Source organism: Filicampus tigris, chromosome 1 (genome assembly GCF_054856515.1).
Source record: "Filicampus tigris isolate MCC_2025a chromosome 1, RoL_Ftig_1.0, whole genome shotgun sequence".
Classification (NCBI taxonomy): domain Eukaryota; kingdom Metazoa; phylum Chordata; class Actinopteri; order Syngnathiformes; family Syngnathidae; genus Filicampus; species Filicampus tigris.
Window position 1 is genome coordinate 37,988,433 of NC_141217.1, and position 24,253 is coordinate 38,012,685.

At 43.1% G+C, this 24,253-nt stretch overlaps 1 protein-coding gene across 3 annotated transcripts; it reads right to left on the reverse strand.

Moving 5' to 3' along the window:
* Nucleotides 1–392: 392 nt before the first annotated feature.
* esyt1a (extended synaptotagmin-like protein 1a) lies at nt 393–23,916 on the reverse strand. 3 transcript variants are annotated; one of them, XM_086038528.1, is made up of 32 exons: nt 23,788–23,916; nt 23,265–23,388; nt 18,374–18,415; nt 15,963–16,097; nt 15,746–15,819; nt 15,516–15,588; nt 13,714–13,803; nt 13,254–13,309; nt 12,442–12,562; nt 12,139–12,315; nt 10,571–10,653; nt 10,383–10,431; nt 10,054–10,143; nt 8,306–8,401; nt 8,159–8,230; nt 7,406–7,492; nt 7,112–7,261; nt 6,605–6,787; nt 6,153–6,329; nt 5,990–6,072; nt 5,874–5,922; nt 5,706–5,795; nt 5,387–5,482; nt 5,029–5,100; nt 4,865–4,951; nt 4,628–4,774; nt 4,046–4,170; nt 3,796–3,891; nt 3,578–3,709; nt 3,105–3,210; nt 1,573–1,622; nt 393–1,495 (listed from the first exon to the last, which is right to left on the reverse strand). In XM_086038528.1, coding segments are annotated over exons 1-32 (3,042 nt in total). In that variant the 5' UTR covers nt 23,790–23,916; the 3' UTR covers nt 393–1,467. The 3 variants fall into 3 exon arrangements, with proteins under 3 accessions (XP_085894654.1, XP_085894645.1, XP_085894637.1); XM_086038519.1 differs by lacking the exons at nt 23,265–23,388; nt 23,788–23,916 and adding an exon at nt 20,830–21,580; XM_086038511.1 differs by lacking the exons at nt 23,265–23,388; nt 23,788–23,916 and adding an exon at nt 20,830–21,585 and having other exon boundaries at nt 8,159–8,401.
* Between the last annotated feature and the right edge of the window lie 337 nt (nt 23,917–24,253).

Sequence of the window (24,253 nt, forward strand, 5' to 3'; positions counted from 1 at the left end):
TTACCATTATCAATAAATGGCTACACAGGATTTAATTTAAAAAAAAAACAAAAAAACACCAGCAGTGAGAGGTTTTTGTCTTGAACTGTATCATGTAACAACCAGTAAAAATCTCTGTGTAACTTCTTCTAACAACCCAGGCTATACTTAGCCCCTCCACACCATAGAACAGGGGTCACCAACTCCGGTCCTCGAGGGCACCTGTCGTAAAGGTTTTCAATCCCTCCCTGCTGTAACACACCTGTTGAAATGATCAGGATCATTCTCAGGCTTCTCAATAGCTTGCAGATGAGCTGATCATTTGAATCAGGTGTGTTACAGCAGGGAGGGATTGAAAACCTGCAAGGCAGGTGCCCTCCAGGACCGGAGGTGAAAAATGACAGACAAACCTATTGTGGGAATGCAAACTTTATTCAACAACTTCAAAGCTGATCTTTTATTATGTATATTAAGTTAAAAAAAAAAAAAACAGCAGTTTTCAGTGTCAACATGAAGGCGGTTCTCTTGAGCAAATGCACACGAATGTCAAGATGGTCTTTGTGTTAAAGTGACAGCCGTGCAACACAAAAGTGCCACTACTACTTCCTACCACACGCGTTGTAATTTTTCATTATGAAACAGCTGCTTTGTGGAACAAAGAAGGCTAACAGCATTAAAGTGGTGCATCGAGCATGACCAATGCAAAGAAGCAAGCATGCCGTGAGTTTGGAGTACCGTCAAAAGTGTTCTCTTCATAAAAGCACAGTGATTGAGACTGCTTCGAGTTTCTCAGCTCTGTTGTCCGAGGTCAATACAAGGCTCTCATTTTGTAATACTTGCATTTATAAAAAGCAACAATCATCACAAACCTCCGGATAAAGCATATAAAACTTCCTTTGGAACATAATTGTGAAACACTGACAAACCTGTAAAAGTTGTCTAATACTTAAGGCAACAATAGAAATACACAAACAAAAGCGATATCGGGATTTGTAATAAGACTGTAAAAAACAAAACTCAAATGTCTTTCAGTCAGGTTGGAGGTTGGGAATGTGTACAACGTGGCCGTACCTTCGGAAAGGAAGCCCTTGTGAGCATACAATCCCAAAAGGACTTTGACGGGCTTATATATTATCATTTCATATCATTGTATGTAACATACAAAGTGGTCATTTGTGCAACATGGTTGCATTATTAAATATCTATCCAGCCAAATATTGTTACTGAAGATTGTGTCTAAGACAGCAAGGATTCAGCACTGCTAAAAGGTTCTCCATGACAAGCTAGCTTCCTCTCATAAATACTGATGGTTTGCTGTTTTATGGAGCGGATGTGTTGTCTTTTTCCGTTTTTTTTTTTGTTTAGTTTTTTTTTTCCTTCAGCAAAGATGGAAAACGCCATTAAAGCTGAATATACACGCACAAAAGTCACAGAGCGCACAAGCAACACCAAATGTGAGTGAGTAGCGAAGATCAGCAAGGTACTCTTCTAGGTTGACTCCGGTACCAAATCGTACCTGCAAAGACAGAAGACGTGTTGACTGCTTGGCGTATGCGAACAGTCTTCATTGCTTCAAGCAGTTGATGTTTTTACCACTGTGTGATGCCAGTCTTCAGGTCGATCTGGTCCAGGTCCAGCTGCAGCTGCAGGCATTGAGGAACTGGGTGAGGATCACTTTCAAACACGCTAACGGCACGTGACTTGCAGCTGCTAATTTGCATTTTCGAAAGTCACAATAGGAATGCAAGGTTGTAGACCCGCACCGAGCATCTTGGGAGTGGATGAAAGCACATCCTGCTCACACTGTCAAAGAGGCAGCTGGATCGTTATGTTCAACAATTTTTGTGGTCCATATTCTTACTGTCAGGTGGTGGAAACCCATCCATCCATTTTCAACACCAATTATCCTATACAGCAGGGGTGTCAAACTCATTTTTGTCGCGGGCCGTTACGACTGTGAACCCGTATAAATCTATGGTCGCCTTATGTTATCACATATACACAACAAATTGATCTAGAACTAGTTTGGAAATCAGAATTATATTTTTCATTGCATTTTAAAGGGGGGATCAGGAGCAAATGCTTGCTATATCTTATTTGCTGTGTTAGCAGTGAAGACAATTTCAAAGAGACCTCTGAAGTCAACACACGATTTGCCTTCGCGGGCCACATAAAATGATGTCACGGGCCAGACCTGGCCCCCCGGGGGGCTTGAGTTTGACACATGTGTTGTACAGGTGTAAAGGTGGAAACCCTGTACGTCCAAATATGGTCAATTCCATACTTTTTTTTCCAAATCAACACTATCGGTCTTTTCCCACATCAGCCGTTACTTTTTTTTTTACACATTACCAAGCGATTTAAAGTGTTGTCATTGTATGAGAAGTTGTTTTTAACCACTTCCTCATTCTGCGATAGCCTTGCAGCCTGATGTTGTCTTTAGATTCCAAGTCTGGATGTTTTGTTTTGCTTTTTCAGAGCATCCATCCATGCATTTTCCAAACCGCTTATCCTCACTTTGTTAAAAATCAAGAGTGTGCTGCTTTGTGGCAGAAAAAGGCGCATCAGCCACAGAGGTAAGTTTATGTGAAGATTACTATCCGTCGCTTACACTGCTCAGTCATCACCTCATTTGCCTTCTTGTATCACTCACGGCTCACAGACCTTTGAAAAAAGAATTTGTGGAGATGATTTAACTGCAGTTGTTTTCCTTTGGGAGGTATTGCAGCCTTTTCATGCTGTTGAGGAAGTCGCAGCGAGCACATATTTTGATGAGCAAGGCTGTTGGCGTCAACATGTCTGTACCATTTCCAACAATGACTTTGTTAGCGAATTAAATTAGCAAATGAACATGATTTGGGGGTGGTGCTGTGTTGATTTTGGGCTGCAACAATTTATGATGGCCATATAAAGTATAGTACCAACTTAAACGGTGTTTGGCAACTCAAGCATGATGGCACATTTTTGATTTCCTGCAAAGTAGTGATTTGATTTTGGTGAGGGCACCCTAAGGCAGACGTATTGCTACAACTCTTGAGATGATTGTCAATGAATTGTGCTGCAGGTGTGGCAGGCGGGAGCACAATGTTTTCCTGCAGGTTGCAGTTAATGATAGTCACGCTTACTTTGCCAATGAGCTCCCTCTCTCTACTCATGAAGGAGACGCTGTTCTTCACCGACAGATCCAGCTTCCTCTGTGCTGACTCCTCCAAAGAGAGGTCAAAGTCAAACCTACAGAAAAGGAGAAGGCAGAATTAGCATCATTGAGGCCTTGTCTACACATAACCGTTCTTTTTTAAAAACAAATAATTCCCCCTCTTCATCTAGAAAAAAAAATTCCATCCACACTGCCACGTTTTGCCGCAAAAGAAAAATGTTTAAAAAACGCATCCACAGCAAACTGCGTAGTTGTCTTTTACGACCCCCAAAATAGGTGGCACAGGACTGCAAGATTCTGCAAACCTTTAGTTTTCAATTTTGTGCGAAAAACTCCAAATCCAAGTTTGGAGGAGTCTGATTAAAAATGCCAGCCATCTTTTCTTATGACACAGGATCAGTTTTAAACTGTGACTAAAAAGACATGCATAACATGTCTCACCTCTCGTTAAATTCTGGGTTGAGGTCCCTCTTCTTGGTGGCAGTTCTCCTCTTCGTGGTTGCTTTCTTGTCAGGCAGCAGCATGAAAGTAATGTAAGAGTCAGCTCCGTCTTTGGAGCAGGCTATCAGGGCTCTGCAGGTACGTACACAGAATCTTTACCGACTGCTCTTCGTAGAAAATACGAGAGCGATATCACGGGTGGCAGAACAAAGTCAGACCTGCATGCATGGACAGTGATGAAAAGCCTGTTCTCTTCTGTGGAGTATGCAATGGTCAGCTTCACCTGGCTGGAAAAACCTGTGGCATCGCTGCCCCTAATGATCAAAATCAATAACACGCTTAGACTTTGGATAACATACTTATCATATTAATATCCTAAGTACTGATTGTCGGCGATTGACTTCTAATCAATAGGCCTAACTATAGCTTGGAAGCAGTTTGATTCACAATGGGGCAACCATTACTCACATGGTGAATGCGCTTCGGTGTCTCAGGTCCAGATGGGACGGATCCCACCTGGGAATGACCGTGTCTCCGATGCCGTCAGTGTCCCCCGGGGCCCTGCGGCATACCGCCAACTGTGTATCCAAGATCTGCAAGACGTTCAGTACGGTTGCACACAGCACAGCACAGCACAGCACAACACAACACAACACAACACAACAACACAACACAACACAACACAACACATGGTTATATCTTTAATAACTCTGGACTGCAAAAAGGGTCAAGCAATGAACTGTTTTTGCTTTGTTATACACTCACATGCCACATCATTAGGTACACCCGCAATAATAGACCCTACACAGATAATACTCGGTTTTGAAAAACATTGAACATATGTTTACTATTGTGGTTGTAGTTTGAAGTGATATGGCGGCTTATGTGCAGGTGTACCGAATAATTACAATTGATTAAATTAATTAAATTAAATCAAACGTAATGAATGAATTAATTAATAATAATAATAATAATAATTAAAATAACGATCCCATCTACGGTACATTTCACCAAAGTCATTCAATATTCTGTAACTGACAGCACCAGCACCTTGAGCGTCGCTCTCAGTAGGATCTGGCTCTCTGGTAGAGCTCCATCCAAGGCAAGCCAGCGGTCCAGCACCAAGTTGGGCTCAGCCATCACCTCCCTGAGAGCCAGCGTCAAGGACCCGAGAGCCTGGCCCCAGCTGTGAGACAGCTAACGGGGAAAAAAAACATACACACATTGACCGGCTGCTGCCTCATCTCTACAAAATGGCTAAACGGAGAACAAGTCCATGACTCTCACCTTCACTGTGAGCGTTTCATCTCTGGGATCTCGAACCAAGAAATGAAATGCTTCATCCCATCGAGGAGACGTGGAGCGCTCACAGACCTGAGCAAAAAAACAAGATGGCAGACTTCAGGACACGAAGGGCTGCACTCACACACACACACAAGTCATTGTCTTACCTTAGTTCGGTGGGACACATTCTTTAGAAGAACCTCAGCTCCAACTTTTGGCTCTTTTCCGCTTTTCTTCAACTGAAATAAAGTGTACGTCGTGTAAAAAAAAAAAAAAAAAAAAAAAATCCAACTCCAGCTGACCTTGGGTAAGAATGCCGTGATTTCGCAGCTATATTTTAATGCCCATTTCTAACATCACCATTATGATTGATGTCTTCACATTATGTATGTTTATTGTATGCATAATAAAAGCAGAGTGCAGATGTACAGTAACCGCACAGCGCAGTGCTCCAAAAAATGCTTATGCTCAGTCAGTGAACCTTGGCCCACTTTGCTTTGAGATCAATGGATGATGTGATCTTACCGGCAGGCCGTGAGCACGCTCCACATACACAAAGAGAACGGCTGTCGACGGCACAACTTTGTTCTGGAATAACTGCTGCGACTGATACTGCAGGATCTTGGTGGGGGGAAAAAAAAAAAGTGAGATTCATTCAGAGCGATTATAAAACAGGATGATGAGAAACAATACAGTACAGGGTGTCCACAAAATCCCCCCCCCCCCCCTTCCATGATATTATGGTACTGTATGCAAACAAATAGAAATGATTTTTAAAATGTAAAAATTTTAATGAAAGAGTCGACAGGTTCCCCATCAACGATATTTGAATTTCCAGTCAAACCTGCTCCAGTCTGAGAAGGTCGGACACCCTGGGCAGCCATTCGAGCAGCAGGTGAACTCTACCGGACTTGACGTCGTTCAAAGTATACCACTGTGACAACAACATGGCCATCAGTCAGCCGTTTCCCCCCAAAATGGCTTGAAATCGATTGTGCAACATGCCACACACCGTATCGATGAACTGTCCACTGATGATGTCACGTAAATTCAGTTTGAACCTGCAAAGAGACTACTCAGCTGGGTGCCGTGGAAGAGAGCGTTTTGGTTTGTAAAGCGAGGACTCACCTGCCCAGGAAGTCATCTTGATCGATGTCCTTATCAAATAATTCAAATTGGATCTCTTGGCCAGGCAGCTGAGTCAGAATCACCTAAAAATCACACGCACCAACGTTGTCGGACGTCTGATGTGAGCCACCCAAGCGCAGGCAAAATAGAAAGCGGACAAAACCTCATAGAGTTCGTTCCAAATTGGATTGAGGTTCTCTTTGATGGTGTGGCTGCGGAAGGTCATACCAGCCACGCGGATCTTGACGTAAGGGTCACTCTTCCCTTTCACCATGCCCCCCATGAAGTTGTCCTTGGCGATCAGGTTTTGGGCCTCCAGTAGATGGATTCGAAGCACTCCCTATGGACAAAGCAGAAATTGCTTCGGCTCACATCCTTGAAACTTTCATTATCCACACTCGACTTTTTCACTATTGTGACCATTTTTCGTTGCCTGCAACTAAATGCTCGAAATGACTTTTTGGAATTTGGAGTTTGGGTGCTATATTGCCAGTAGTTTATAGAATAAACTAAAATAACTACATTTGGTTTAATCATATACATTACCTATAAATAGTCAAAACAGAGAAACATTAATCCAAAGCTGTAACTTTAAAAAAAAAATTTTTTTTTTACCTCAGTTGCAAACTCAGGGTCCGGCGTGGTGTGCTGGGGGCGTGACGGTGGAGGTTTAGCTAACCCACCAGGCCCCATCGGGTTGAGTTCTGCTGTGATCCCCCCGTGACCAGGACCTGAGCCAGGAGCTAACGGGCGGGGCGACGGTGTGCTGGGTGTGGCGTCATCGCTTAGCCACAAAACCTGGAGACGCACAAGCGCAAAGGTTGCCATAAAGTCACTCACATTTGTCGGATAAACACTGCACGATTGTAAGCATCGCCACGCAAGAAAGCGGCCATAGACTTTGACATTCGAGATATTGAAGAAGAACAATGGCCCTTTCAACGTTTTCAAAACAATGCTTATATCGCTCGACAATTCTGAGGCACACACCTATTTGTGTCATTTTCAACAGAGCGGCTTTTGAATTTGCGTGATCATATAGTTACTGCAGTAACACACGGCAAAGAAAAAACAAGCAACAAACCACGCTGTGCAACATGAGCTTTTGCAGAAATAACCAACCCGTAGAACAATTTTGAGGAAGATGCGGCTAGCTGAACCCGAATTTTCCAACTGGAACCACTGGTCCATGGTGAGTTCAGGGGACCCCAGAAGGCGGGCCAGAGGGATGCTCAGACTGCCCAGGGAGAAAGCTCGGTCGTCGTCCTTCACCTGATTTGACACACGCAGCAGGAACAGCGTGACAAGCTATGGTAACACTTCTACGTTGGTGAGTGACAAGAACCAGAGAGAAGAAGAAGAATGAAAAAAATCAATGCGGGTGGAGTGATGAAAGTCAATAACGAAATCACTTACTTGAATGTCGATATCTTGTTTGCGAGGATCCTGAATGAAGAAGGTAAACGCATCCTCCCACACGGGGTTGCTGCAGCCGTAGCAAGTCTGCAGGCGAGGCAAGTCAGCCAACTCAATGCGCTTCGCATAATTACAAAAAAACGCCATTTAAAGGCAAAGGAATTTAAGAAAAGAAAAGAAAAACAGATGACTTCAAGACATTTAAAAGCAAAGTAGATAAGTGGTTTTCTATAATTGCTATAAAGGACCATATAGCACAAGACCACAATTTCGGAAAAAAAAAATGATTCTAGAAATGCTCGAAAAGACCTTAATCAAAGCTATGGGTGGGAATAGAGCGACGTTTTTAAGATGGATTCAAACGAGTTACACTTGTGTCTGACTTCACTTCTGTGGGCACTGAGCAGCTTATTCCATTTCTGTTCAGCAAAAGAGCCAAATGCGGATGCACCATGTTTGCTTTGAACTCTGGCCTCAACTAATTGACTTGAGTCTGCTGAGTTTATATTCCAGGAGCTTGAATGTATTCGGGACCTAAGCCATTCAGTGATTTAAGGACCAGAAGCAGAATTTTGAAGTCTGTTCTACAGCTGGGCGGGAGCCAGTGTCAAGCCTTAAGGACTGGATTGATATGTTCTGATCTCTCTGTTCGGAATAAGCTGCAGCTGTTTGATGCTCCTCTGTCAAGGAAAAGGGTCACATTTCATTTTGAGAACAGGTCGATTGCCTGTTACAATAACCACGTTCAATTACCTTGCTCTCTCGAGTTGTATCCTGAATTGAAATTTGCACCATAGGGCTCGGGTCCTTATTGCCCTTTCTCATCTGAAACAGGATAAAATCATATGACAGGTGTGCAAAGGGCAAACCGATACTGCGTGACAGGGACGCCGATCTTACAGGCAGCTCGTGAGCCTGATCGAGATAGATGGCCAAGATGGCAGCAGATGGTGGATCTGTGGTTTTGCTGGTCAGGTTCTGGTTTCTCTGGATCACCTGGAGGACAAATCAAATTAGAGGAGACGCAAGAAGTGATGAGATCGAATTTCTATTCATTACAACAACTACACCCGCTCGTTTAACGTGGATTGGTCAGCAGAGTTAAAACTATTTGCAGGTAGTCTGCATCAGTGGTGCCCACACATCGGGTCACGGGCCGATACCTGTACGTGGGACATTTGAGACCGAACGAAAAATATTGTATTGTTCATCAGAGTCTGAAAGAAGTTTGATTTGGAAAATCGGGTGCCTCCGTACAAACGTCAAAACTGCTCATCTCAGTCACATGATACAACCGTAAAAAAGTAAGGTCACAAGCTAGTAAAAATGTGCAAAAAACAAACACAATTCATGAACTCAAAAAGGGGAAAAATCTCAACTTCCATGATAAGACAATAGTTAAATTTACTTAAATCACTACAGTTGATTCCTATGTATCTGCGTAACATTTGGTGAGTACAGGTGACGGGCTCGCAAATGAGCCAACGAATACTTCAAATGTGGCAAAAAGCACTGAATATCTTGGAATTTCTGCAATGAGGGCAACCAAAACTAAATGAAGGAGTAGACTGGAGATAAGTAATCAAACTGTCACGCAAAATGTAGTGGAGGAGGGTAAAGATGAAGTGGACTGCTGATATCTATTAATACTTATTAGTACAACTAACAACATAATGTTTCTCTCTTAAAATGTTTACACTGTTAATTACCTTTGAGCATTTGATGTGTAGTATCTGTATTTGGTATGGACAAAAAAATACTAAACTAACATATTTCAAATTTATTGTTTCGTATGAATAAGACAGTCGCTCCATTGACAGATCTGCAAGTTAAAACAAAAAAAACAAAAAAATGAATAAAGAAATAAAAACCTTGTCTGTAAATTGGCAAACTTCTGGATGGAGTGTCTGGATTATCCAACTGAATTTGTTCTCCGTTTCAAAAAACGTTCTCTTTGAAATGTGGCATTGGACTTTGTGGGAATTGTACATCGAAACGACTAATAAATACTTTAATATACATAATGTACATGATTCAAAACATTGAGTTTTTTCATTTGAATTAACTCATTTTAGAGTTATTGCTGGAACATCTCTTCCTGACTGAAAATACTTTCTAACTTCATTTTGTTGTGGAGCGCCTGCGGGCACACTTTAAATACAATAAGTGGCATTTTTCAAAACCTCCTGTTGGGCAATAATGTTCCACGGGTCATTTTTGATCCATTATCCAAAAATGTCAGAACCCCAATCAATTCCAATAAAAAAAAAATCCACCTTTAAAATTAGTCATTTTGATGCTTTATACCAAGGGTCTTCAATCCTGATCCTCAAGGGTCACTGTCCTGTCTGTTTTCCATCTCTCCCTTTTGCAACACACCTGATTCAAATGATCAGATCATCAGCAAGGTCCGCAGAAGCTGGAAAACGATCCTGACCATTTGAATGAGTGTGTTGCAGCAGAATGAGATGGAAAACCAGCGGAACTCCAGGAACAGGATTGAAGACCCCTGCTTTATACAGTAAATGTTGTTCTCAGTTTTTGCTGCAACCATGACTCTGCAGGGGCTCCGTTCATACTCCTTTCACAATAAACATATCATCGTAACGATGTGTGCTAATTTTGTTTCACACATTCTGCATTCTCACCTCAGTCAATCTGTCAGCAGAAGACAGCAGCGACAGCCACTCCAGTCGGAGGTGAACGCTGCCGGATGGGACGTCCCTCAGATTGAACCACTGTGCACAAAAACATCCGACTCACATCAACACAACACACACTTTTGTCCTTTTATCGCAGACTTCAATCCGAAGGCGGGTGCCAGAGTGGGTCACAAGGATTTACATGAGACCCAACACGTCTGTTGTCACATGCTAACAGGATTACAAAGGACTTGCTCAGCCATTTTTCAAGTGGAATCACTTGAGTGGGAGTGAGACAAAAAAAAACAACAACAAAGGCATTAGAACCAACTTACATCATCCACAACTCTGGCTTGTTTCACAATATCAAGATCCACCTTCACTCTGAAAGAGAAACCAGAAGCTGGGGTGAAATGCCGAAGACCCTCCAAACGCATTGTCGGGACAGATTCACCAGCAAGCAAGCACGCGACGTGATGTGAGACGCACAACACGTTACAGTACATGAGGACGAGTAAGCTACCTGCCCAGGAAGTCATCCTGGTCTGGGTCTTTGTCAAAGACTTCCACTTCCAACTCCTGACCAGGTACTTCATGGACAATCACCTGACACACACGCACAGTCACAAAAATGGACAACACACACAGCAAACGCAGAGCCACACGCATCACAATAAGACAACACAATGGCAAAAATAAATAAATAAATAAATAAATAAATACTGCTGAACTCAGTTTAATCATTTCGGGTGAGTTTTGGTTGAACTTTTAAGCAACGTGAATGTTCGTCCACGAGCAAAAGTAGAAGACAAACATGCCCAGGAGAAAAAGGTTTCCGCAAATATTTGCTTATCATAGAAGTTGCGATTTCCTGTTTGCAATGAAGATCACATCTCCACTCAACTGTTTTTCTCTGAAAGTGGGTGATGCGTGCGACATCAGAAACGCGCTGAATCATTCACAAAGTCAAAGCAGCACCACATCAACTGTGATCAACACTTGTATTTATGGCCTTTTTATTGTTTATTATTCGTTGTTTATTGTTTGTAAAGTGCTTTGTTACAGCTCGAGCTGTTATGAAATGCACTACATAAATCAAATTGTATTGCATTGTATTGTTAACAACCCAAAAATGCAGCTTCAAAAGGGTGGAGACCGAAACCACGCCCCGCTCAACTGTCAATCAAATATGACTACTGCGACATCATAAATGGATGCTACTTGGATGCTACCATCTGTCTTATGCCTAACACATAACTCCATGTTTGAGCTGAGAAATATAGCCGCTTAAATACATTTAAATGTATAATTTAAACATTAATATTTAAATAATGTAGCCGCTTTTTTGGTGGCTGGAATATATCACAACGTGGCGCTAGCTCTAAAGCAGCCATGCCAGCCAAAGTTCCGGCCTATACGCCGGCTGTCACATCAGCAATTAAAAAAAAAAAAAACATTTTAATCTGCCTCTTACACCTTATCTCCATGAGGCACACTCACTCACAGCCAACGAGGCGCTCTGAAGTGGCATGCCAGCAGACGAGCCAAACTGAAAGATGCTTTTTGTGTGTAGGTATCGCTAGCTAGCTAACTGTCCATCCCACTAGTTGAAACAAGGCATTCTATAAATATCACGTTTGTGGAATATAAGTAAATCCACTCGGTTTTAGCCATCTCTGCGGGCGGCCATTTTGTCTCTTCTGTCGACTGAAAATGACATCACAACTGCTCAGGGCTTAGTTAACGACCAATCACGGCTGACCTGTTTTCTGAAGCTGAGCCGTGATTGGTCGTGACCTGAGCCCTGAGCAGTTGTGATATCATTTTCAGTCGACAGAAGTGACAAAATGGCCGCCCCCTGAGATGGCTAAAAACGGGTGGATTAACTCATATTCCACAAACGTGATATTTATAGAATGCCTTGTTTCAACTAGTGGGCATGCTGTGAACATATTCTTGAAAAAAAATATGTTTGGGAGTTTTTCTGTAGCGGCAGAGTACAATTCATTCGACTCACAACTGTTGATAGACTCCGTAGATTGCTTCCGGCGCACCATTTTTTTTTCTTTGCTAAAAACACAGCATTCTCACCTCATACATCTCCCTCCACTGTGGGTTCAGGTTGCTGTCCACGTGATGTGAGGTGAAGATCTGTGTTCCCACGCGAAGTACAGCATAGGGGTCCGACTTGCCGTCAATGAGGCCCTTAATGACAGTGTCCTTGGCGGTCAGATCCTCGGCCTCCAGCAGGTGGATACGCACAACTCCCTGGCATTTGCAGACACGTGCGGAGAGACATCAGTTGCAGTCTGCTGCGCGGCATTCAGGTGATGTGTTTGCTGGCAACACGGATCCCGACCAGTTCCCCAGGCCATGTGTTACAGAGACAGTTACCCTTGGGAGAGGGGAGCGCAGCTGCGCAACCTGCAGGTCAGCCACCAAGGGAACGGTGAGACGGTTGGGGAGGACCAGTTGGGAGGCTATTGCATCCATTATCATAGTGTCCGACATGGCACTGCAATGAATGCAAGGATGATGTTGGGGGCACGCGGGGAAAGGTCACGCACGCACGCAGACAAAAACAGCAAGCGGCGACAGCGCTGCAAACGGTGGCAGCCCTCGATTACAAAGCCAACACTCGCTGGCTGTACACAGGGAGAATACAATTTTCAAACTGACATGTTATTCACAGCCATAACATTGCCTGAATTGTATTTTCACCCAATTTCAATTGTGAAAAATGAGCTTTTCTCATTTTGGACAGTTCCACTCCCATTTTTTTTTTTTTTAGCTGTTTCTGCTATTTTATAGTTTAAGGACAATGAATCATGGGCCTTAAAAATGAATGCAGTCTTAAAATGAGGTGGGAAATAAAGACAAAAATTGAATGAAACAAGAAGTCGCAACATGCTGGCATCAACTCAAAATCTGAAATGATTTAAAAGTCAAAATGGAATCAATAACATATTCACTTGAATATGTTTATAATCCTCGCTTTTGACCAATGCCATCAGCATTTTGTTCATTATTGCTGTTGGGTAGTAGTGCACTTCATCAAACTGAGGAAGATTTCTAAGATTTTGGTAACCTCAACAAGTAAGGGGGCAAAATATTAACATCACTTGATGCAATTGATTAGGGGCTCTCTCATATGTAGCATTTCTGCAACTTTGCTGTGCGGGTGAAAAGGGAATTTGTCAACTCACTTCAGTCCAGGGATGTCCAATAGGTTGGTCAGACCGGTCCAGTTGATGTCCAGTTTCTAGCACACAATGAGAGCCGACATACAGTTTGCAAATGAGAAGCCGTTAAGCTTGCGTGCTATGACACACCCCACCAAAGACAGGCCAATCACAGCGCAGCACCCCGACACGTTCGTATAACATTTTACGATGTTTACCGTTTGAATATAGTTTTGCTCTTTTTCATAGTGAAGCGCCGCGCTTGGGGCACCTGCACAAGTGATACACGTTATCCAGACAGGATGAAGGTCAAGTTTTTGTTCAGTTTCTAAAACCTAAAATCTTTGTTTGGGATAATGCTGTGTGCTTGCCCGCATCGTCGGACGAATCCATTAAAAAAATAAATACATAAGCAACACACCCTTTTGTCTGCTCCAATTTGTACAATAATGCTAACTTGAATGCAAGTAGAAGGTCAACTTACAGGTCGGCGTATGAAGAACATGGTGATGGCTCCAACCAGCGGAACGTCTCCAATCAGAGGCTCAAGGATCACACGCAGCTTGCCGTGGAGCTACGGAGAGAAGCAAACAGGGGCTCAGTCACTGTACCCTAACCTCGGCGGGACAACATTTTATACTGTACGGTCGTGCCTTGAGATACCAGTGACACGAATTAGGTTTTTTTAAAAAAAATTCTCAAGCTACTTGTCGTCGTTCGGCCAATTACTTTGCCTTGACTCGTGAGCAAAGACTTGACGTTGAGAGTTTGGCAAATACAGTACAAATAACTTTCCAGTAAAAAGGCCTCAAGCTCTTTATGGCCACCGCCAGTTAAAGTTTACTGTCAATCTAAACGTAGAACAAAGAGAATAATATGAGGTGTAATAAAAACAGGCACATAACTTTGCCTTTAAGTCTGCTATCTTATTGCCAACACAAAACGGGGGAAAAGCCACAGATGAATGGTTAGCATCAATGTGGCAGTGTTAGAAAGCTTTATGAAACTGATATTCCTTGAATGTACAGCAACACCTGTAGAGAGAAAATATAACAATACTCACAGGCATATATTCTTTAATCTCTGCGAAACTATCGCAGCAGATGATTGAGTACAGTAATAGATATGAAATGCTCCTTTTGCGCTGTGTGCCTACGGCGACGCTAAGCTAGAAGGGGCAAAGGCGTCAGCACATTTCCTGTAAATTGTTGTGCACAAAGGTGTTCAATTATGACAAGGAAACTAAACGTTCGCAGGTTAGAATAGGTTTGGGGAGTTTTTTTTTCAAACGCTTTGGGTTGATAGCACATGTTTTGGCATCAACAAAAAAATAAACTTCACGAAAATCCGTTGAGAAACGAGCAAGTTTGGACTTACTTTCAATGTCTATGCCTTTGGTGGGAACCTCGCCCCTGCCAAGATGGCCACCAAGTCAGTTAGCCGGGCTCTTTCAGTGTGCTGCCATACCGAGTCGTCAAATTTGTACTTACAGTAGTTGATAATTTGTCTCCAAAACTGTTTTATGCTGCCCCCGGTGGCCAAGTCACACACAGCAGAAGCTGGAATGAATTGCTCATGATGCACTAACTGTTTAATTCTTCACATTCTACTCAATTATTCAATATTACAAAATGTTTTTGCAAAGTACAAGATTATCAAGTATTATTTTACTTACTACAAAACACATTACACATTTTTTTTTTTTAGGGAGGTTGCAACGGATTCAATTCAATTGAATTTTTATTCCGTGCTCGGGGTCCACTTAGAAAAAAGACAGACACATCCAGAAATGAAACAGTTACACATTAAAAAGGCAAGCACGCCAGTGTTTCCATATGTTTGACTGGTTGTGGATTGCACTGCATCCAATATTTGTGACACCAAGATTTCACTTTCACTTTTTAGTACAGCTTGCAAAGTGTTCACTCGTGCAGAGTGAACACAAACCTCTGAATTGCACTATAGTCCACATGGAGGCTTTCTTAAGAGCACCCGCAGAGTGTCATTATGTGTAGGCCACCTGCAGTCTATGTATACTCTTGTGCTTTTGTAATGAGTCCAGAGGTGGTCCTTGTACAATTTTAGCAGAGTCAACTTTATATCATCAGCACATGAGCCAAACATGTGCATCAGTGCCTTAGCCTGAGCATACAACATTCTACATTGTGTGTAAATATCATCACCATCTGCATTTTGACATATTTCGATGAGGAAGGGTGATTGGGGATACGAGTGCCTTGCGTTACGAGCGAGCTCATATCTCAAGGCACCACTGTATTTCCATACCTGAATTCCTTTGACCCCAGCTTTGCAGAAGTACTTTTTGATTTCTACGTTGATCTCAGCGTCACCAGCGTAGCTGCAGGGAGACGCGTGTTTAAATAAGGAAAGCAGCCGAGGTGATGAGATTATGAGACTGTTTTGTCTTAAACAAACACACAAGGACAAACATCTTGAACTGAAGGACCATCTCAATGTCTGACTCGACTGACCGGTTTCTTACACATAATAATTACCTGAGGTACAAATCCAACATGACTTGTCTCCTGTCGTGCTCTGTGTGAGCCTTCACGCCGACGACTTTTAAGGCCTGTCAACACAACAGCTGCGATCACACACACACACACTAAAGGAAAACAGGCTAACGGGAAGAAAAGATGCGAGTAAAATAAGGCCCCGGGGACCGTTTGGGATGCTCATTTTTAAAGACACGTGCAGGGGTCAATCTGATACCTTGTCTCCTAGGTTGACTTTGGTGAAGCTAAGGGTTTGCAGATGAATACTGGAGGCTCGGATGGTTGGCGCGATGGTTTCCAGAAGTAACTTTTCCAGAAACTGCCCTATGAAGGGCCACGCTTGCTGCAGGATCTAAACAAAGAAAGTGTATCCACAAAAAGGTAAATATTCAAAGATACTGCTATTGGCATTCTTTGTGTATTCAAAAATCATTTAAGTATGCCACAATTTCTGCTTGGAACAATTTTGGACTGAAGGTTATCTTTTTTGATGAGGGTTTACGCAATTTGGTAACATGAAAAATCTTTTTAACAAGAGTGCAACTCATGACTCAGAAAAATATGTAAATAACTGGACAGTTACATAATATGGTATCTATAACATGTGTTTTCGTGGTCATATTTTCGTCTTCTTCTTCTTCTTCTTCTTAAAGATAGAAACTTTAAACCTATTTTTTTGAGACTGTTTTTGAAAAAAGAAAAGAAGCTTTAAACAGATGTTTAGGAAACCCAACATATTGGTCAACCAGGTCCAATATACTGATTACACTGATCAAAAGCAACTTTTAATCAGCGAAAGCTATACAGTATGTGTCCCACGTATTTTTGATGCAGATTTAAAAAATGTGCTCATTTTTTTCACCAGCACATCAGGTTTTTGAGATGAACATTTTTTTGTTGTTAAGTGTGAACGGCAGATTTTACCATGCGTTTTAATTTGTAGCTACGTTTCAGAAAAATAAAAAATAATAATAATCACCTGCTGCTGGTCCTAACCCTTCAATCAAAATATGACTAAATACATTAATATGGTACATTGTGTATTTTTGTTATTATTATGATGATGATTATCAGTATGAAAACCTGACACGCTAGGGAAAAAACAAGAGTCGATCCGGAATCAGCATATAAAAAAAGTTGACTTGCATTTCTGATTAAACATTTTTTTCTAAATGTGTTAACCAGTGTTATTTTTAACTGTACCGCTGACTCGTCACTGTTAAAAAGACTCTGGCGCACAAAACCTTTCCATAATGTTACCGTGGAAACAAGCCCCCAAACGGCAAGGCTTTCACTTCAAATCCATTTCATCTCAAAGAGTATTTCCTGATTTAATAAAAGTAAGCGGAACAAAATCAGGAAATAATAATGCAGCATGTGTGTAAGAGCAAAGCAACTATCCACCCACACATGACTGCAAAGGCCAAAAGAGTGGTAAACACAAGCTGGTTGTTTCCGTTGCAGCTGAAAAGAAAAAAAAGAAAAAAGTCACAGAGAAAACAACCTGAGCCCTGCTCTCAATAATCCCCAATTCAGTTTTGTAATTTAGCAAATCAAGTGCTCTCTCACTTAACTGAAAAAAAACCATGCAGATTTTCACGTTTCCGTCATGAAAATCACTGACGACAGCATGAGAACAATGTTGATTCTCCAAAAAGCTCCCTGGCGGGCAGGACCAACACACTGATGTTAACGACATCAGCATTTGTGTGTGAAGTGTAGCGTGTAGGCCTGCACCGTCGGGCTTAACCGCTCCACCGAGCTCCGTCTCCAAACTCTTCATGAGCCTGCCTGCCGACGCTTTCAGGTTGCCGTGTGTCGCGCGGGCACCCAAAATCGGGAGACACGCCTGCTCATGCAGCAGCCGTCACAGCGCAGCGGACGAGTCGATTTTGTGTTGACTACGAGGGAGACAGTCTCTTTGTCTGCAGAAGAGGACAAACCCGCCAGGGTTGAAAGACGAATTCGACCAATTCCTCTCAGACAATGCGGGCCTCTGACTTTGGAGTTCATCATAGCGTTCCCTCCACAAGGACACTGGCCTATTAGTATTCACGTGCACATTTTGCTTCTGGTTTCTGCGCTGACAGACAAGCCGAGCGATCCTCGCAGCCACTCCGCCCGCAGCGTCATCACGCCACGTCTGCACTCGCCACTGGATGTTGAGGCTGCAAAAGGAGCTAGCTCATCTCAAGCGATCTTTACGCAGCATTAGCCGTCAACTTTTCTAATCATCCAAGTGAATTACGAAACATCTTGTCAAAAAGTTGCACCATGTGCTTCAAAACAGCAGTGTGTGCTCCATCCAGTACGTCCAGTATATCCCGGATGACCATGAGCGAGAGGCCGGCCGGGACTGGTCGCCGGCCAATCGCAGGTCACCCGTCTCACAATCACACCTTTGGCCAAGCTGGAGTCTTCAGTGAACTTAGCGTGCATGTTTCTGGAATGTGGGAGCAAACGGGGAAAACTTGCAAACGCCGCACAGAAAAAATCAACGATTCTGAACCCACAACTTTATGCACCAGCATTCCACCCGTAATGGATGCTGAATTTGTAAAAAATAAAAAAATCTAAATAAAATAATAACAATAATAACAAATAAACAAACAATCAAATACAGCTGACCTTATTCAGCCACTCCGCTTTTTCCACATCTGGGAAGTTGACCTGTGAAGAATGAACAAAGGTCAAAGGTCAGGCATGGATTCGAACATGACAAGGAGCAAGAACGAACCAGGAAGTCTCTATTTAGACCTCAGCATAGTTGCTTTGAATACAGCGAAAAGGCCAACGTCGGATCCAACCATCATTTTGGGGAACAAAGAGCATATTGTTGGAGACTTGTAGCATCGAAAAGGGTTAACTGCACACAGGTGTTTTGTTTTGCTTTTTATGCATTTTTTTCAGTGTGAGGTCTAAGAGGAAATTGCTGATGAAGCTTCCAAGAAATTCCTAGAAATGGAATGTCACACGCTTATTGGTACATTTGCGTATCAAAGTCGACCTGAATGTAGTGTTAGTTACAGTGAGGAACGTCCGGATGAGCACGTCATTTGTTTACTGTACTGCAGTTGGCTTATTGATGAACTAGTACGACCATTAAGGATGTTAAAAAGCATTATGACGCATGAAGCCGGCTCACCATCAGCAATGCCCTCTGCTCACTTCTCAAGGTTTAGCTTCATTTATGGTTATTACACAACGGTTGAAGTGCTTTTTACACTTGCATGAAATTGTTCAAAAGTGGCTTAAAGAACTGTCTGTGCGACAAAATCAAGTCGGGTTCCGTCCGGAAGGCTTTATACTGGCTCCGAATTAGCTGTGGAACAGATTTGAATTTAGATTCTGATACTGGTCTACACATCTCTTTGTGGTTTGCGTCCTTAATACATTAAAGAAATGTTGATTGAATATAAACCCAGTAGGGGTGGACTTGGGTCACTTAGTGGAGCCCAGAGTTCAAAGTAAACATGGTGAAGCTGCATTCAGCTGTTATGCTGCACACAAGTGGAATAAGCTGCCAACAAAAGTAAATTCAGACCCAAGTGTAAATTTTAAATTTCAAATCCCAGTTAAAAATTGCTTTTCCCCCCAAAACCTTTGATTAAAGAGGAAGTCAACCCAAACATATTTTTTTCCAGTTCTATGCAGGCCCACTAGTTGAAATAAGGCATTCTGATTACAATGGGTTTGTGGAATATAAATTAAGCAGCAAAATCCACCCGTTTTTTGCCATTTCTGGGTGCGGCTATTTTGCTCAGGGCTCAGATAACAACCAATCACGGCTCACCCGTTTTGTGAAGCTGAGCCATGATTGGACATTATTTGAGCCCTGAACAACTTCAAGGTCATTTTCAGTCGACAGTGACAAAATGGCCGCCCACTGAGCTAGCTAAAAATGGGTGGATTTCCCATATTCCACAAACGCAATATTTATCAGAATGCTGTATTTAGACTAGAGGGCCTGCATAGAACTGGAAAAAAATATTATTTGTGTTGACTTCCACTTTAAGGTCATCTTAACAATTTGAAATCATTTTGTTCTTTTACTTATTTTAGAAACCTACTTTTCACATCTTTACTTTTAAATTTTTTTTTTAAAGTTTTTTGTTTATATATTTAAATTGGGTCAATGTACATTCTGATCATTTTTGTAAGATCCTTTTGTTTTCTCTGTTTAGCTTCGGAATGTCGTTAGCTGTAAAATTTGTAAATGCTTGTAGGTGTTGTGTCTTTGCTTGTGTGAAGCGCATTGAGTTGCCTTGTGCATGAAATGTGCAATAAAAAATAAAACTGCTGCCTTGCCTTGCACCTCTCCGTTCCCGAGTGTAACTCCTCTAAATACTTCTCTGAATGCTGATATGGTGACCGTTAATTCTGATGCAATTCGTCAAGTAATAATGGCATGAGAGTGTCTGAGAAATGGCAGGAACCGGAGCCAAAAACACACTCTGAAAGCAGTAGATCATCACACTGAAGGCGACAATGGATTTTGCACCCTTGACACTTGATGTTTTACAGTTTGGGAACATGTGTACCCTTTTGGGTGCTGGAAAAGCTCCAAGCAGCTACTTACACATTTCATTAATTAGCCCTCATGGGAAATTACACCTTACTGAGCTCATACTGTCGTCCTATGATTTCTCACAGCGTGCCTGAGATCATTTGGTGGAGCTTTGCTGTCTTTTTCTTTCTAACACAAACACACACACACACACAGTTGATCCTAGCTCTCACGCTCTGTGTCCAGATATGGTGGTCCACGGCCGATAAATTCAAGAGCTGCTCCATGCATGCAATTTTTTTCTTAATGTGTAATCTCCAAATCTGTCCCTCTTTTCCCACTGCAAAACTGACACGCGAAATCCCATTGAGTGCAAGACGAATTAACCAGGCACTGCATACTTGGAATGTGCTTGTCAGGGGGAGGAGACTCAGACTACATTAAAAGTAACTTATGCCGGCGGTTTTATGAAGAGATAATAAGCAGCCAATAGGCGATACCCAGTGCGGGCTGCCTTTGACACACGAAACTGCGGAGCTCGGCCACGACGGTGTAGGAGTTAGTTGACAGTCCTTACCCAAGGAGGCAGTTCCCGTTTGAATCGGAAGATCTTCTCGGTGGTGAATTCCATCTCGTTTTCCAGGAGGTACATGGCCGCGTTGAGCCTCCTCGCTTTATCCTGTCGGCCGTGCTTCCAGCCCATGTAGACCACGAGCCCGACCAGGACCAGGGTGATGCTGAAGCCATAATATCCAGCCAGGTAGACGGGCAGCAGCGCGCCCAGACATTTGGCGAAGGACCACAGGGCGCCCACCGCCCGCTCCCCTGCGGGGGCTTGGCCCGGCGGCGAGGTGCGGGCCGTCCCCGCTGTGCCTCCGCTCACGCCCGCCCGTGCCTCCTCCTCCGCGGATGTCATCGCACGCACGACCCGTTGGACTTGTCCGCTTTTGACTTGAGCTCGCTCCCCGCCCCCACGCCTTCGTCTTGTGTTTTCTTTCCCTCCGCAAGAGTTCGCTCACGTCAGCATGGACAGATGGCCGCTTGAGTGACGACCAGAGCGGATTAAATCATGATGAGATGCGATTCCGCTCGCCTCGGTTCCGCAGAGCGCCCAAAAGGACCGATTGACGTTCGGTGGACGTGTCTTCTCTCTTCTGCATGAGGCAGCGCGCATGCAGTGAGCTTGAGGGGGAGGGCTCTCAGCTCCCAGCCCTCTTTCACGTCAAAGTCGGCAGATTATTGACGCGGAATCCCACAATTAAGTCACGCGCACGAATGTAACACTCCCGCGCAGGCCCATCGAACTAACGAAATAGGAATCGCGCGCGAACGCGCACACGGCCCCTCAGCAACGGCGGCCCGTTAGCTTTAAACGGCACAGGAGCTGCATGCCGCCTGCATGCGCAAGTGATCATCTACTGCGGCAACCCGCTGGGCGCGACAACATCTTTTTAGAATGGAGCGATGATTTAGACCATTGGTGTCCAAACTTTTTGCAAAGAGGGACAGATTTGATAAGGGGGACATGTGTGTGTGTGGGTAGGTAGGGGGGTGGCGCACATAGCAGCTAGTTGCTTCCATTTTTTAGGGCGTTCATTACACTCACCTTGTCGTAAATTTCGACTGGCAGTGAGTCTTGACATTAAATTTCTTGAAAACAGCTACAGTCTCTTAGCGGACTAGGCAGACACAGTTGTTTTGTATTTCAGTAGGGAAAAAAATGCCAATTTCTACTTGGCCTGGAAGCAACGGCCTTCTCTGTCAACTCTCGACAGTCTCTATTTTAGAAATGCGTTGGAAAAGGCCACACCAAAGGCACGCAGAGAGGGGTTCTCGAGGGGTTCACTCTGACACCTAACACGACTTGAAGAGTGGCGTGGTCGGGGAGGTATTTACGAAAGCACCTGATGCTCCTATCTAGTGGTGAAATATTAAATAGCTTTTTTTTTTACATGTGTATTTTCCTCTTTGGTCAACAGTATTGGCTGGCCACATGTTATTAATTTCATGGCAGAGGCTGCGGGCTGGTGGAAATTTTAACACGGGCCGCATTTGGCCCCCGGGCCGGACTTTGGACATGCTTGAATTAGACACACAACGTTTGCACGATCTGCATCCAACAAACTTATGTACTGGTCACATACACACTTTCCAACTCCCTTACCAAGAAAATGATAGAATGATGGTAGAAACCATTTTTAATATTGGAGTTATTAAAATTATAACATGATGTCTGAAATGGTCCCATGCCATCGAAATCCATTTCCTCCCATGGTTTATTAAGTAATGCAATGTAATAATTGTGTTTAGTCCAACTTGACAGCCAGGACCAGGATTCAGGTTGGCGCGGTGGCTTTAGAGCGCCTCGTTGTCAAGGCATGGAAAAGCCCTGCGACAACCCAGTGGGATATACTTGTAGTGGGTATTGTCTTGCAGCTCAAAGATGTCATTATTTGTGCATAAGAAAGATGGCAGAGAGAGTAGCATCCAAATTTCCTGTCCCGTTGCAGAGGTATTTGATCAACATTTGACAGTTGAGCAGGAATGGTTTCAGCACTTTCAGTGGGCACGCCCAAAGTGCCTGCAGGGAGCAGATAAAATGGCTTAATTTGTCACAATTTTAATGGCTCATTTTAGATTTAGCTATATATTTTTTAACCATTCAAATTTGGCAAGGCTGATATCAAAAGTCTTCTCGGTGATGTTTCAAATGCACAAGACATTATGATTTTCACTTGGCAGTTTTAGTTTAATGTTGCTCACTAGCTACATCAGCTGACCAGTGGCATCACTGGCACTAAAGGTCAGACCATCATTTTTGCCCATGTCAGTTTAATAACTTATTTTAAATGATTGTTCGACCACAAAAATAAAGGAACTAGATGGCTAAAAAGGGGTGGATTTTGATGCTTAGCTCATATTCCACAAACGCTAAGAACCAGTAAAAAGCTAGCAAATCACATCATGGTTTGCTACAGCGTAGCAACAGTTGCATGTCATTCGAGAGACTACCTTGACTTGAGGTAGGGAAGGCTCGAGTCTCTTAACAGTTGCCTGGATGCAGCCAATTAGTGGTATTTGCTCAGAGGGTGTAAAGTTTGATGAGTTCTCGTGTAAACACCAGCATGGTGATGGCCTGTTCAAGACACACACAGAATTTGCAGGATTTGTTTCGGAGAAAGTGCAAACAGTAAGTTGAGGGAAAATAAACCACACACTCAGGTAAGGGGAAAAAAAGGTAGGTCTACTGTAAATGTAGTACTCCATCCCTGCACATGCAATTTAAAACACACTGTATTGAAACGATGCTGAAATGCCATTAAGCCACAGTTACCCAGCCAATCGAAATTAGAAATAATTGACTCACAATTTAGAATACTCTTTTGCTCAAAGAGTCCCGATTAAATGAGTGTGTTTAAAAGAGTAAAGCAACATTTGAAGCACTGACCGAAAGTTCCAGTGTGCACGCATGTTTTCGCTGTGTCATTCGAATGTGACTGCCTCTTGTGAAAGTTGCACTGGCAGAACTACTCACATGGTAATGTCACCATTGTCAGATGAGCAACAACAACTTCAAAGGACAAGAGAAGCAGAAGCAGCAGTCACGTCACGGATCTTATGATTTGACTGTGAGCAGCTTCTTCCGATGAATTTTACATCCGTGCTGCAAACGTGTGTGCGATGCTTGTGAGTCTGTGTGTGCCTTGTGATGATTGGCTGGCAACCAGTGCAAGGTCACGCGTCCGCCCCTTGGCCAGAGTCAGCTGGGACAGACAACAGCTCACTCGCAACCCTGATGGGAACTAGCAGTAGAGAAAATTCACGTCTGTGTACAGTACATTGCAGGTAGAAATCATCTGTGTAAATACCGAGAAGAAAGTGAATTTTGTGTGGACGCGCAACTAGTACAGCCAAGCTAGATTCACATTGAGAAGACACGTGGAAACTATTCCTAAGGGGGAAAAAAAGAAAAACTTTCATGGCGAATAGGCTCTGAACGA

What these genes read in the sequence shown, in the direction of transcription:
- esyt1a (XM_086038511.1), bottom strand. Translation starts at nt 21,168, where the DNA reads ATGACATCCGCGGAGGAGGAGGCACGGGCGGGCGTGAGCGGAGGCACA. An exon ending in AAGCCAGAGTTGTGGATGAT is followed by an intron (nt 10,144 to 10,382) that starts GTAAGTTGGTTC and finishes TTTTGTGCACAG; the next exon opens with TGGTTCAATCTGAGGGACGT. An exon ending in ATGAAACGCTCACAGTGAAG is followed by an intron (nt 4,775 to 4,864) that starts GTGAGAGTCATG and finishes TTTCCCCGTTAG; the next exon opens with CTGTCTCACAGCTGGGGCCA.